Source organism: Pan paniscus, chromosome 6 (genome assembly GCF_029289425.2).
Source record: "Pan paniscus chromosome 6, NHGRI_mPanPan1-v2.0_pri, whole genome shotgun sequence".
In the NCBI taxonomy this organism is placed as follows: domain Eukaryota; kingdom Metazoa; phylum Chordata; class Mammalia; order Primates; family Hominidae; genus Pan; species Pan paniscus.
In genome coordinates, this window is record NC_073255.2 from 99,374,404 (window position 1) to 99,388,595 (window position 14,192).

Below are 14,192 nucleotides of genomic sequence, written 5' to 3' on the forward strand. Positions count from 1 at the left end.
TTTATGGTCTGCGTTTTTAAATTGGCAAGTTGCATTTATTTACATTCATTGTGGTTGTTGATATATTTGGATTGACTTGTATAATCTTACTTGTACTTTTTAAGTAAAATTCTTTATATTAAATTTTGCCTGTTCAAATGAGTAAGGTTTTTGTCTATTTAATGAATTCGTTCTGACTGGTTCAAGAAAAATTTTCAAGGTGACCACTAATATATATATATATTATATATATATTTTATATATATATATTATATATATATTTTATATATATAATATATATATTATATATATATTATATATATTTTATATATATAATATATATATTATATATATATAATATATATATTTTATATATATAATATATATATTATATATATATAATATATATATTTTATATATATATAATATATATATTTTTATATATATATATATAATGTATTATTTTGAAACCAGTGGAGGGAAAGAACAGAAAACAATTCAGTGTACTAAAAGAGAAAAAAATTAAGAAAAGGAACAATAGACAAAGTTTTTAGAAAGTACAGCTAAGATCATAAAACTCAAATTTGGATATATCAACAACTACAATAAATGTGAATGTACTCAGTTGCCAATGAAAAAAATACCACAATATTGAGTTTGAACATTAGACTACAGAGTTATACAAAGAGCTTTTTACATAGCAAAAGTATGAGGACACAGAGAGGTTGAAAGTAAAATGAAAAAGGACAGATAGTTGATAAATACAAATGGCAGGCCAGTATTAGGTATAAACAGCATTCATATATTAAAGAATAAAAGAAATGTGTTCATTTAAGCAAATAAGCATAGTTTAAACAAATAAGCACAGGAGGAGATGCTCAACATGTTATTAGTCACTAAGGAAATGCAAATTAAAACCATAACAAGATACCACTACACATTTATCAGAATGACTAAAATAAAAATAGTGACAACACCAAATGCAGGCGAGGATGTGGTGCAACTGAATCACTCACACTTTGTTGATGGGTATGTAAAATGGTCTAGCTGCTGGACCAAGCTTGATAGTATAGTCTTCTTATTTTTAGTTTATTTTGTTTTTGGTTTTCTAGTTTCTTGAGGTAGTAATTTAGATTATTAATTTGAAACTTTACTCATTTTTAGCATTTACTGATATGAATTTACTTTCATGTACTGTTTTAGTTGCATCCCATACTCTGATAGTGAATTCATATTTACACATTGAAGCATATTGATGATAAATGTTTTAAAATCCTCCTCAGACAATTCCAAAATCAGATTCAACTCAGTGCTGAAGTCAGTTGATTGCTTTTTCTCATTCCACTTGTGATTTTCTTACTTCTTTGTATTACAGGTGATTTTCTATTGTATCTTGAATATTTTCTCTTATATAAAAAGATTCTGGGTCCTAGTTAAATTGTTTTGCAGCAACAGCTGTCATGTTTAGGTTTAACACACGGGCATTGCTCACTTTTGTGAGCTGTGTTCCCAATGATTAGTTTAATTATCAGATGCTTTGCAATGTTATTTCAGTCTAGTTTGTATATCTGGTGCCACTGGGACTTTTGCTGTTCACTTTGGTCCTTTCTGAGGTGGTAAAAAGGTTTTTCCCACTGGGTGTCGCTCCATCAAGAGGTGGATCTGAAGTCCACAGGGACAAAGTGTCTTTCAAGCCTGATGACTCTGTCTGCATCTTTCTAGTTACTCCCACTTGCCCCAGTGTTTACTGGTGGAAGGGAGGAGTCACAGGCATACACAGATAAAGATGCTTCTTTGACTAGGCACTTTTTATGTTGAAAAGCATTGCTTTTGCCTTTAGGAGACATAGACCACTTTCTGGGCCAGGTCCTTGTTGTACTGAGAATTCCCCCTTGCAGTGTCTTCTGCTGTCCCAGTGTCCCTAGGCAGTGGAGGAGAATCTCAGGCCTATGAGGTTGAAAGGTATCCCAGGGCTGGCCACTTATAGTGGTTGCGTGTCTTTTGCTTGTTCAGCTTACCTGCCTTGTTGTCTCTCTGTAAGAGATCTAGTCGCAAGAGAGCGCTTCTAACAGCTGCTTATTGTTGGTGAAAATCCTGATTAATCCTCAATTTTTTTGGACATTGCTGACATTGTCAGAAGGATTCCCATTCCCTCCTGAGGAGAAATGAGTACTCTGTAGGCTGCCTTCTATTCCTAGGTTGGGCTCAGGAAATAAAGTCTGGTTTACCTTCTCCTGTTGGGTGGGAAGACGTGAGGTGATATGCCAATATATTGTTCCTCAAATCCTGGGGTTCCAAGAAATAATATATTCTTCCCATCTTTCAAAGTTCTTCCTAGGTTGCTTCTTGTGTTATTTCCAGGGTTCACAGTTTCGTCTGGCAGGAAAGCAGGGAGAAAATGGACTATGTGATCTTGACTGGAAGTTAACCTGCTCTTATTGAAAAGGTATTTAATAATTAGTCTATTCCTAAAAACTCCAAGACCAGGGAGAAGGCAGAGGTCATAGAACATTATGGACCTTAGGGAGAGAATATTAATTTGCAATTGGTTCCAGGGTTCTTTTTATTTATTTAACTATCTTAACTTTTACAGACATTCACCAAATATTCAATAATCTTTCCTTTCTCTGGAGAAAAGGGAATAAAAAAATCTTTGTTAATTATATTTTTCTTTAAAGTCACAATAAGATTTTCCTTCAAAAAGTTTAATTACACATTATTGTGACAAATGACATATGCTGTGCTTACCAAATTTTTGTGAGACATCTTTATCTCATTATTGTCAGTTTATTTTTGTATGGTACCATAAAATATCTGCTCAACCAGTGAATCTGTCTCAAATGAAATAATGGATCAATGAATTAATCTCATCATTACTGGTTATTTCTGTCATAAGGAGACTATAAAAGGGACATTAATACCCCCCTAGCTTGATGCAGACACTTTTGTGTGCAATCCCACACAATCCTGCTTGGGGCTGCAAAGTAAAAAGAAATTCCACAGAGGGCTGAATGCAGTGTGGTAATATTCAAATTTTACATAATGTTGTTTGAGTTGAAAATAAAGAGGTTACTAAACAGTGCTCAAAGAAATCAGAGATGACACAAACAAATGAAAACAACATTCCATGCTCATGGATAGGAAGAATCAATACTGTTAAAATGTCCATACTGCCGAAAGCAATTTAAAGATTCAGTGCTATTCCTATTAAACTACCAATGACATTCTTCACAAAACTAGAAAAAAACTATTTTAAAATTTATATGGGACCAAAAAAGAGCCCAAATAGCCAAGGCAATCCTAAGCAAAAAGAAAAAAGCTGGAGGCATCATGCTACCTGACTTCAAACTATACTGCAGGGCAACAGTAACCAAAACAGCATGTTACTGGTATAAAAATAGACACATAGACCAATGGAACAGAATAGAGAGCTCATAAATAAGGACATACACCTACAACCATCTGATCTTCCACAAAGGTGACAAAAACAAGCAATGGGGAAAGACTCCCTATTTAATAAATTGTGCTGGGATAACTGGCTAGCCAGATGCGGAAGACTGAATCTGGATCCCTTCCTTATACCATATACAAAAATCTACTCAAGATGGATTAAAGACTGAAATTTAAAACCCATAACTATAAAAACCCTGGAAGACAACGTAGGCAATATTATACTGGACATAGGAAAGAACAAATATTTTGTGATAAAGATAGCAAAACCAATTTCAACAAAAGCAAAACTTGACAAATTTGATCTAATTAAACTAAAAATCATCCACACAGCAAAATAAACTATCAACAGAGTACACAGGCAGCCTACAGAATGGGAGAAAATATTTGCAAAGTATGCATCTGACAAAGGTCTAATATCCAGCCCCTATAAGAAACTTAAATAAACTTACAAGCAAAAGATAAACAACTCTATTAAGAAGTGCATAAAGGACATGAACAGACACTTCTCAAAAGAAGACATACAAGCAGCCAACAAACACTGAAAAACTGCTCAATATCACTGATCATTAGAGGAATGCAAATCAAAACCACAATGAGATATCATCTCACACCAGTCAGAATGGCTATTATTAAAAGAAAAAAATAACAGATGCTGATGAGGTTCCCGAGAAAAGGGAACATTTATATACTGCTGGTAGGAGTGTAAATTAGTTCAGCCATTGTGGAAATAAGTGGGGCAATTTCTCAAAGAACTTAAAACAGAATTACCATTTAACCCAGCAATCCCATTACTGGGTATATACCCAAAATAATATAAATCATCCTACTATAAAGAAACATGCACACATACGTTTATTGCAGCACTAATCACAATAACAAAGACATGGAATCAACCTAAATGCCCTTCAATGGTAGACTGGATAAATAAATGTGGTACATATATACCATAGAATACTATGCAGCTATAAAAAAGAATGAGATTATGTCCTTTGCAGCAGCATGGATAGAGGTGGAGGCCATCATTCTAAGCAAACTAACACAGGAACAGAAAACCAAGTAACACATGTCATCACTTATGAGTGGAAGCTGAACAATGAGAACACAAGAATACCAGGAGAAGAATAACAAACACTGGGGCTTACTTAAGGATGGAGTGTAGGAGGAGGGAGTGGATCAGGAGAAAAATCTATCAGATACTATGCTTATTACCTGGGTGACAAAATTATATGTATGCCAAACCCCCATGACACACAGTTTACCTATTATAACAAATTTGCTCATATACCCTTAACCTAAAATAAAAGGTAAAAAAAAAAGAAGTTTGAAATTAATATATGCCTAATTATGAGGTTTGTCCTGCCCCCATTGTTTCATTCTTCTACCTGCCTTCAAGATATCATTATCATACCCTAAAATCCTTGACTTGACTACTACACAATGTGTGTATGTAACAGAATTGCACATATACTGCATACATTTGTACAAATTTAAAAATAATACCATCATCAAATATAACCTTCATCCTGAAACAAGTATTCAAAATTGTCTTGTTTTGTTTTAACTTTATAACTTTACAAAGTGTCTATAATGATGTTTGTAATCTTTTGGTACTTGAATTATTAGCCTAATCTTCCCCTTTAATTAAGTCATTAAAAAAATGAATAGCATATTGCTAGGTCCCATGCATATTGCTGGGTGTTATTACTGGTCATTTCACCATAATTTCTTCATTTTGACAACTGCATTGCTATTTACCATTGTTTTTACACAACATCAAGATCTTGGGTATTATTTTGTATGGTAGGTGCTAATTTTTAATAAAAATGACTTATCTAATGAAAGAAGGCCATAGCATAACAATGATGACAGTGAGTCATGAATGTCCAGTTTTGTGTACTTGAAGTCAACTTTATGAATTAAATGAAAATGTCCTTTCAGGCTTTTGTTTCCAAAAATCTGACAGAAGCCTCTTTGTATTATTCAGAATTTTTCAGAGAAACAGAACCAATAGGATATGGGTGGGTAGGTAGATAGATAGATAGAGAATTGGCTCACATAATTATGAGAGGCTGAAAAGTCCCACCGTCTGCTGCCTTTAAGCTGGAGAACTAGGAAAACTAGTGATATAAGTTAGTCTCCGACCAAAGGCATGAGAACCAGGGTTGAGGGGATGGGGTGGAAATCTGCTGGTATAAGTCTCAGAGTCTGAAGGTCTAAGAAACAGGAGATCTGATGTCCAAGGTCAGGAGAAGATGGATGTCCCAGCTCAAGAAAAGAGCAAGATTTGCCCTTTCTCTACCTTTTTTTCTGCTCCGGCCCTCAATGAATTGGATGACATTCACCCACATCAACAAAGGCAGACCTTTACTCAATCTACGGATTCGAATGCTAATCTATTCCAGCAACACCTTCACAAACACACCCAGAAATAATGTTTTACTAGCTATCTGGGCATCTCTTCGACCAGTCAAGTTGACAGATAAAATTAATTATCACACTCTTCTATTACAAAATACCTGAAATGATAAATCTGAGCATACAGAATTGAATTTACAGGATAGAAGGGGAAGTTTATAGATGTCACCCATGGAGAAGAAACTGAAAGCCAGAGCAACAAGAGTGCAAACTCACTTTGCATGGACACTAGAGGCTCAATTTGGGCAGCTTTGCACATGGCCCAAACGGTAAAAAGGCTTGCCATTTATGGTTTGCTCAGGGATCATGGGACGCTAGGCATTGAGACTGTGTGAGACAAGAAGTTAAAACTGGAAAGTCTGTGCAGAGTCACAAGTCATGAAAGCTGGTACTCTCACTGGGACTAGAACTACATACATTCCACAGCAAGAAAGATTTCTCAGCCCAGAGATCTGATAAGGAAAATCAAAAGTTCATTTAGATAAATTAAAGTCACAAACCTGTGTTTGTTCTGGTACAGAGTTCAAATTTACCTTATTTTCATACTGCGGAAATCCTGATGAAAAGATTAATAAAAAATTTGATTCAGAGTACACGGTATTCACAGAGTGCAAGACAGAAATAAAGGCAAATTTGTTCTAGAGGGATAATTTTATGAGCTAAAAACAATGGGCTTTTTATTTTTAAAAATCCCTATAAGTGCGCAAAATGGTAAAACAGAAGTAATCGTCCAGGAAATAATAGGACTACCTAAAATAGACAATAAATATAAGTATATTTGAATTATACTTATTTTATATTAAGTAAAATTTTAAATATTATAAACCACAAGCAAAGCATAAGGCCATATGAAAAATATAAGATTTGATCAAATGTCATTATTCCTGCCTTATAATTTGGAAATTATAGTAAACACCATGTAACAAATATTTTTATGTAAGGACAGACTTTATGTTAATTATAGTTTATGATCTCACTATTGAACTCTACTCTGCCTTAATAATTATAAACAAATGCAATAAGTAATTTCCCAAATACAGACAATATGGCCTGTCAAGTATCCCTACATAGTGGGAGGCTCTCTACAACTTAGGCAAGATAATTTTGCTACCATTCAACAGCTTTATTTGAAGGAAAACAAACACTAATCTGAACTACCATATAATACAGGAACCAATGAAAGTAATGGAAAGTAATGATCTCTTTCTCTCTCTTTTGAAAATGGGTTTAGTTTGCAAGTAACAAGTCAGGGTAGCCATTTGTACAAAGGTTTGCTAAGAAAACCAGAAATGGTACTTGAATTATTACTCAAATCCTCCCTTTTAATTCGGTTGTACTTTTTGGAAATTAGTTTGAAAGACTGGAATATATCCCTTAACTGGCATAATGGGATTCAAAAATCATTCCTTTATTATGTTTTTCTTCTTAGTTTATGGGATCAATTTTCCATATGGTATTTGTAGTACTTACAGGAAAGTTTGTATTTTGGCTTTCTCCCTGGTAAAACACATGTTCTTGAGTTCTCGGAATCTGATTGAACATCCTCTGTCTCAGAGGATGCCCAAAGGCTATTTTTATGCTATCTCTGGGGTTTATACATACACAGCCTCCAGCCAGAGGCTGGACTTTAATTACTTTAACTTAGGAAGGCTTTCCAGCTGAGGAATTGTGGGTGGGCATGGACATAATTTCCCTTTGTCTCTTTTTCCCCCTCGTACAGACTCTTCCTTTTAAACAAAATAAAAAAGTAATAATAATGCTTCCCACCCTTGCTTTCATCCTGGCTTCTAAGATTTGCTGCATTAGAAAAACACGAGTAAAGTAGTAAGGATTAAACAACATCATTAAAAATCTAAGCAAATTCATATTCAGGTTCAAACAAATAACAAAAATAAATCTAACATCCTTCTGGCTTTATTTCTGCATTTTCTTGTTTGGGCCAAAGAAGAAAAGAGAAAACTGAGAAAGAAAACTTGCATGTGTATATGTATCCAATGTTGTTGTCATCCTAATGTTCAGAGTCTCATGAGAAATCTGTTTCCCTTGCAAGTGCAGTTTTATGTCTGACACACAGCACTAATATATTAAGATGGTATGAATGTTGACAGAAAGCAAAATGGCACTGAAGCCAACACAAAAGTCTCTGCTAAATCATAATCTGGAATTTCCTTTGTTATGATCTGGCAAATTTCCCACTATCAAACTGGAGTAAAAATATAATACTACTGGGGATTAACCAGTATTAATTTGTCCAAATCTTTTCCATGCCCCTTAAGTTTCCAATACTATTTATTTATATTCAGCATATGGCCTTGTCTACTTTAATGAATTAATACAGGGCATTCCAGATTAAATCCCCTAATTTTTATCCCCTGACATAAAGGTTCAATGACTGTTTGTCCATTTAAAAAAAAATACCACGTATCTATCATACTTTACCTTTTACAGGCACAATTTATCAAGTAAGCCTCATAATCGCTCTAGGAGTTAGATGGGAAACAAAACATTGTTCCTATCTGATGAGTAAGAGAACAGAGATTCTGAGTAGTAAATGGCTTGGCTAAGTCACCAGCCTGGTGAATGAGCAAACAGGTGCCAGCCACAGGCTTCTGCCTACCAGCCTACACATTCTTGAGTCAGAATTTGGGGTTCAAATTTTGTCTCCATGGCAGTTCCTAGACAAGGAACCTCACAGTTACTTTCTTGTAAAATAGAAATGAAACCTTTTTATCTTTTATATTTTTGTAAGAATTAAAGGATATGTTCTATACAAAGTATTTAGAACAGCAACTATATGGTATGTTGTTAATAAATATAATTGTTTTTATTTTTTCCCTAGAAATAATTTTTTCATCGCTTTGTAACCTTAGTACCCCTACTTATATTCTTTTTCTCATTATAGTCTATAAATATCCTTCCTCCTTTAAATACTGTAACTTACTCTCTACCTCAGATCTTTTCTGTCTATCAACATTTTCAGGATTCTTTATTATACGTGCAAAAATGAACATTGTTACTCTAAGTATCATCTTTTTTTTTATCCTCTACTGACTCAATTTTTTTCTCTCGAAGAACCATGCATGAATCACGTAACTTTCCAGCTGGAAATGACCTTCCAATTCATCATCTTTGTTTCACTGATTAGGCACATAGACCACAGAGAAGTTACCTCTTTGTGCAAGAAAAAAGGCACCACCTAAGAAGTAGAATGAAGCCTTGAAACCTAGTCAGGTCTCCTATTGGGAGGGAACAGTGTACTCTTTCACACTCCCACACTCGTTCTGCCTCCACTTATACACTCAATTATCCATCAGTTTTTGCCTTTTGGATTTTAGCTCCACTACTCTTCTAAAAAAATAGTAACTTTTGGCTCACTCTCTTCAGAATATAAAACCCTTGACTTCCTTTTACACCTCCAGTTTGCAATAGAATGCACAAAGTTGAATTTACATTTTAGTTCTGATATGCACAGGAGGCAAGAGGGTGGGGTCCCTGGTGAGGGCTCCACCCTCAAGCCTGGAAACCCACGGCCCTAAATAAGAACAGGCATTCCTGTTTTCATGTCCAAATGTTGCCTTTTCCAAGACCACTCTGGCCCACCACACCCCTATCCTGTACCCATATAAACCCCAAGCTCCACTGGCAGAGCAGCAGAGCGGCACAGCAGAGAAGGAGAGAAAAAACAAAGAGCTGAACGTGGAGAGGCGAAGAGGCAACTGAACGTCAGAGACTATGGATAGACGTGGCTTAACTTCAGACAACACGATTTTGGAGAGAAGCCCGGCCAGAGGCAACCAAGCTTCAAGAAAAGATTATCTTCCCACTCCATCCCCTTTCCTGCTCCCCATCCCACTGAGAGCCACCTCCATCACTCAATAAAACCTCAGCATTCACTTTCCTTCAAGTCTGAGTGACGTGATTCTTCCTGGATCCTGGACAAGGACCCAGGTAACAAGAGGGTAGGGTGAAAAAGGCTGTCACCCTGACTCTCCACTGAGCTGGTTAACACTTAGCTGCCCATGGATGGCAACTGCTGAAAGAGCACTGTATCACCCCTAGACACTGCCATGGGGCCGGAGCCCAAAGTGCTCGCCCTGGCTCCAGCACCTGCTCACCTGCGTGCTCTCCCTCCCATAAAGGGTTTGAGTTAGAAGCAGCCAAGCAAATGAGCCACACCCCTGTCACAAGTCCCTCGAAGGGGTTAGGGAACTCTCCCATTTCAGTTCTTCTGTTAAAATGTACCAAATTTTTAATTCTTATATTACCTACTAGAAATGCTCTACCAAACTCTAATTTCACCCTCTTTTCTCAAATGCACTTCCACCTTTGGTGACTGAGTTCTCTCATTTGGCTTCAATCATAACATCACTGTAAAATCATTTTATAAAACTGATTAATCAATTTAGTGTATATTTTTTGAACTCCAACTATGAGACAGGCCCTATGCCACAATAGAAACTTTACAGGCTAGTGGGATTCACTGGTGTGCTGGTACTTAACAACTGACTCAACCCCCTCTCCAAAGAAAAAGAAGTCTCTAATCCATAGACTGCCAAATTCCATGATGTAAATATTTTTAAAATATTTAAGCTACCAAGGTGTTACTAAATGAAACGTTGGGAAGAGACACTAATAACAAACATTTGCAATCCAGTATGAGCTCTTTCCAACATGCCAGTGAACTTGTGAATATTCAATGGAAAAATCCAAGTAAACATATATTTATAAACTTCATAAATGCTGAGTCTAACTTGGACTTCTTTCACAAGTACTTGCAAAGAACCTAGGTTAATTTTCCATTACAGACCCCCAAATCCTCACAATATTCATCATACATTTGTTTTTCCCTTTGCAGAAAAAAACGCACTAAAAGTGTTACTACAGATATTACTGAAAAGAAGCCATTCTTTGATCTGTGTGCACCTTTTAAAAAAATTATTAAACTTCATTTGTTAGAGCAGTTTTGGGTTCATTGAGCAGAAAGTAGAGAGTTACCATATACTTCCTCTTCCCATACATGCACAACCTCCCCACTATGGATACACTGCACCACAATGGGACATTTGTTGTAATCAATGAACTACATTGACACATCATTACCAACTAAAGTTTATAATTTACATTAGGGTTTACTCTTGGTGTTGTATGTTGTATGGTTTGGGGCAAAAATATGACATGTATCCACCATTGTAGTATCATACAAAATCCACTACCTAAAAATCCTGTGTTCTCCCAAGCTAAATCATTCCTTCTTCTCCCAAACCCCAGAAACCACTCATATTTTTACTATATTTATAGTTTTGAATTTTTCAGAACATTATATAATTGGAATCATATAGTGTGTGGCCTTTTCAGACAGGCTCTTTTCACTTAATAATATGCTTTTAGGTTTCCTCCTTGTCTTTTCATGGCTTGACAACTCATTTCTTTTCAGTACTGAATAAAATTCCAATGTCTAGATGTACCACAGTATATTTATATATTCACCTACTGAAGGCCATTTTGGCTGCTTCCTCATGTTGGCAGTTATGAATAAAGCAACAGCAAATATTTGTATACAGGTGTTGTATTGACATATATTTTTAAGTCATTTGGGTAAAATACCAAGGAGCACGATTGCCAGATCATACAGTAAGAGTATGTAAGAAACTACTGCACTCTTCCAAAGTGGCTGCATTGTTTTGCATTCCCAGAGCAATGAATAAGGGTTCCTGCTGCTCCACATACTCACCAGCATTTGGTGTTGTCAGTGTATTAGAATACTTTTCATCATTCTAATAGGTTTGTCATGATATTTTATTACTGCTTCAATTTGTAATTCCCTAAAGATACATGATATTGAACATCTTTGCATATGGTTACTTGCCATCTATCTATCTTCTTTGGTGAATTACCTGCTCAGTCCTTTCCTCATTTTTTATTCTGGTTGCTTGTTTTCTTATTGTTGATTTTTAAAAGTTCTTTATATATTTTGAATAACAGTCTTTTGTCAGGCATGTCTTTTACAAATACTTTCTCTCACTGTGAGTTTTCTTCACTTACTCTTGATATTGTAATTCATAGTAAAGGGAAATTTGATTTTAATGAAGTCCAGATGATCAATTCTTTATCTTCATGTATCATTCCTTTCATGTTGTATAATATCTAAAAATTCAGTCCCATCCCAAAGTCCTCTAGGTTTACTTCTATGTTATCTTCTAGGAGTTTTACAGTTTTGCATTATATATTTAGAGCTATGATCCATTCTTAATTTTTTGAGGAAATGCATAAGGTCATTGTCTCAGTTCATTCCTTTGCATGTGAATTTCTGGTTGTTTCAGCATCGTTTGTTAAAAAGGCTATCTTTGTATTGCTTTTGTCAAACGTCAGTTGAGTATACTATGTGGGTCTATTTCTCGACTGTCTATTCTGTTCTGTTATTCTGTCGTATATTCTTTCACCAGTACCACACTGTCTTGATTACTGTAGATTTATAGTAAATTGTGAAGTCCCATAGTAGTATCAATCTTCTTTCTTCTCCAATAGTGTGTTGACAATTCTGGGCCTTTTTCCTCTCCAAATAAACTTTAGAATCAGTTTGTCAATATCCACAAGATAAATTGCTGGGCTTTTGACTGAGATAGCATTGAATCTATAGATCAAGTTGAGACGAACTGGCATCTTAAACATTTTGAGTCTTCTATCAATGAACATGGAACAACTCTCCATGTAGTTTTTCTTCAATTTTTTTAGAGTCAGTTTTGTAGTTTTCCTCATATACATCTTATACATATTTTGTTAGATTTATACCTAAGTATTTCATTTTTAAGGGTGCGAATGTAAACAGTATTGTAGTTTTAATGTCAATTTCTACCTGTTTGCTGCTGATATATAAAAGAAAGCAATTGACTTTAATATATTAAACTAGGCTGGGCACGGTGGCTCACACCTGTAATCCCAGCACTTTGGGAGGCTGAGGCAGCCGGATCAGGAGGTCAGGAGATCAAGACCATCCTGGCTAACACAGTGAAATCCCGTCTCTACTAAAAATACAAAAAAAAATTTGTCGGGCATGGTGGCGGGTGCTCGTAGTCCCAGCTACTTGGGAGGCTGAGGCAGGAGAATGGTGTGAACCCGGGAGGCAGAGCTTGCAGTGAGCTGAGATGCACTTCAGGGTGGGCCACAGAGCGAGACTCCATCTTCAAATAAATAAATAAATACATACATACATAAATAAATGACATATATATATATATATACACATATATATAACTAGTATCCTGCAATCTTGCTATAATGGTTTATTAGTTCCAGAAGTTTTTTGTCTATTCTTTTGGGTTTTTTTACATAGAAAAATATGCCATCTGCAAACAAAGACAGTTTTATTTCTTATTTCCCAATCAGTATACTTTTTAATTCCCTTTCTTGTCCTGTTGCCTTATCAATGATGTTGAAAGCAGTAGTATAAGAAGAAATCCTTGCTTTATTCCTGATCTTAACAGGAAATCCCAGTTTTCCACCATTAAATATGATGTTATTTGTAGTTTTTTGTAGATTTTAAAAATCAGTTCAAAGAAGCACTCCTCTATTCTTGGTTTGCTTAGAGATTTTATCATGAATTAGGGTGGATTTTATCAAATGCTTTTACTGCATCTATTGATATGCTCCTGGTATTTTTCTACTTCAGCCTGGGGATTTGATGGATTATATTCATTGATTTATATATTTTGAACCAGCCTTGTATACTTTGGATAAACACCAGATCATGACATATAATTATTTCTATAGACTTTTGGATTTGATTTGCGAATATTTTATTGAGGATATCTGCATCTACTTTCATAAGAAATATTGGTCTGTAGTTTTCTGAATAGTGTCTTAGTCTAGTTTTGATATTAGACTAATTCTGGCCACATGACACCTTTTTAAAATAAATAGATAAATTGTACCTTTACACAAACAGAACACAAAATTCTTACAAAGTACTTCTGACAGCTTTGTCCAGAAACGGAACCAGCTTGCACTGTTTGTAGTTAAAAACAAGAGAGGTGCCTGCATATTAACATGACTCAAAATAAGCAATACGTTTATGGTTCTGTGAAATTACTGCCAATTATTTTTGCCCCAGTGAGGTTACAGCAAGGGTCAGAAAACTTCTATTTACAAGGAGGCATATGGTTGTGGGTATAATACTTTGGGACAATAGTATTTTCAAAATTTGACAAAAATTTGTTCTTATAAAAGAAAAAACTTTGTCATTTATTTTATCAGTAGGTAGATTCTAAATGCATCATAATATTGTTTTGGGTAGAAAACAAAGAAATGCAAAGCAATCATTTGTCTGTTGTCTTTTTTCTTTTCTCTTT

The 14,192-nt window shown here is 35.2% G+C and overlaps 1 protein-coding gene across 1 annotated transcript in view; it reads right to left on the reverse strand.

The window, feature by feature from the left end:
• Positions 1-14,192, reverse strand: part of LOC130541656 (desmocollin-2-like) — a 46,237-nt gene that overhangs the window by 10,716 nt on the left and 21,329 nt on the right. Inside the window, exon 4 of the mRNA XM_057302736.1 lies at positions 2,208-2,355. Coding sequence (XP_057158719.1) covers positions 2,344-2,355 — 12 coding nt within the window. The 3' untranslated portion in view covers positions 2,208-2,343. The remainder of the gene's footprint in view (positions 1-2,207; positions 2,356-14,192) is intronic.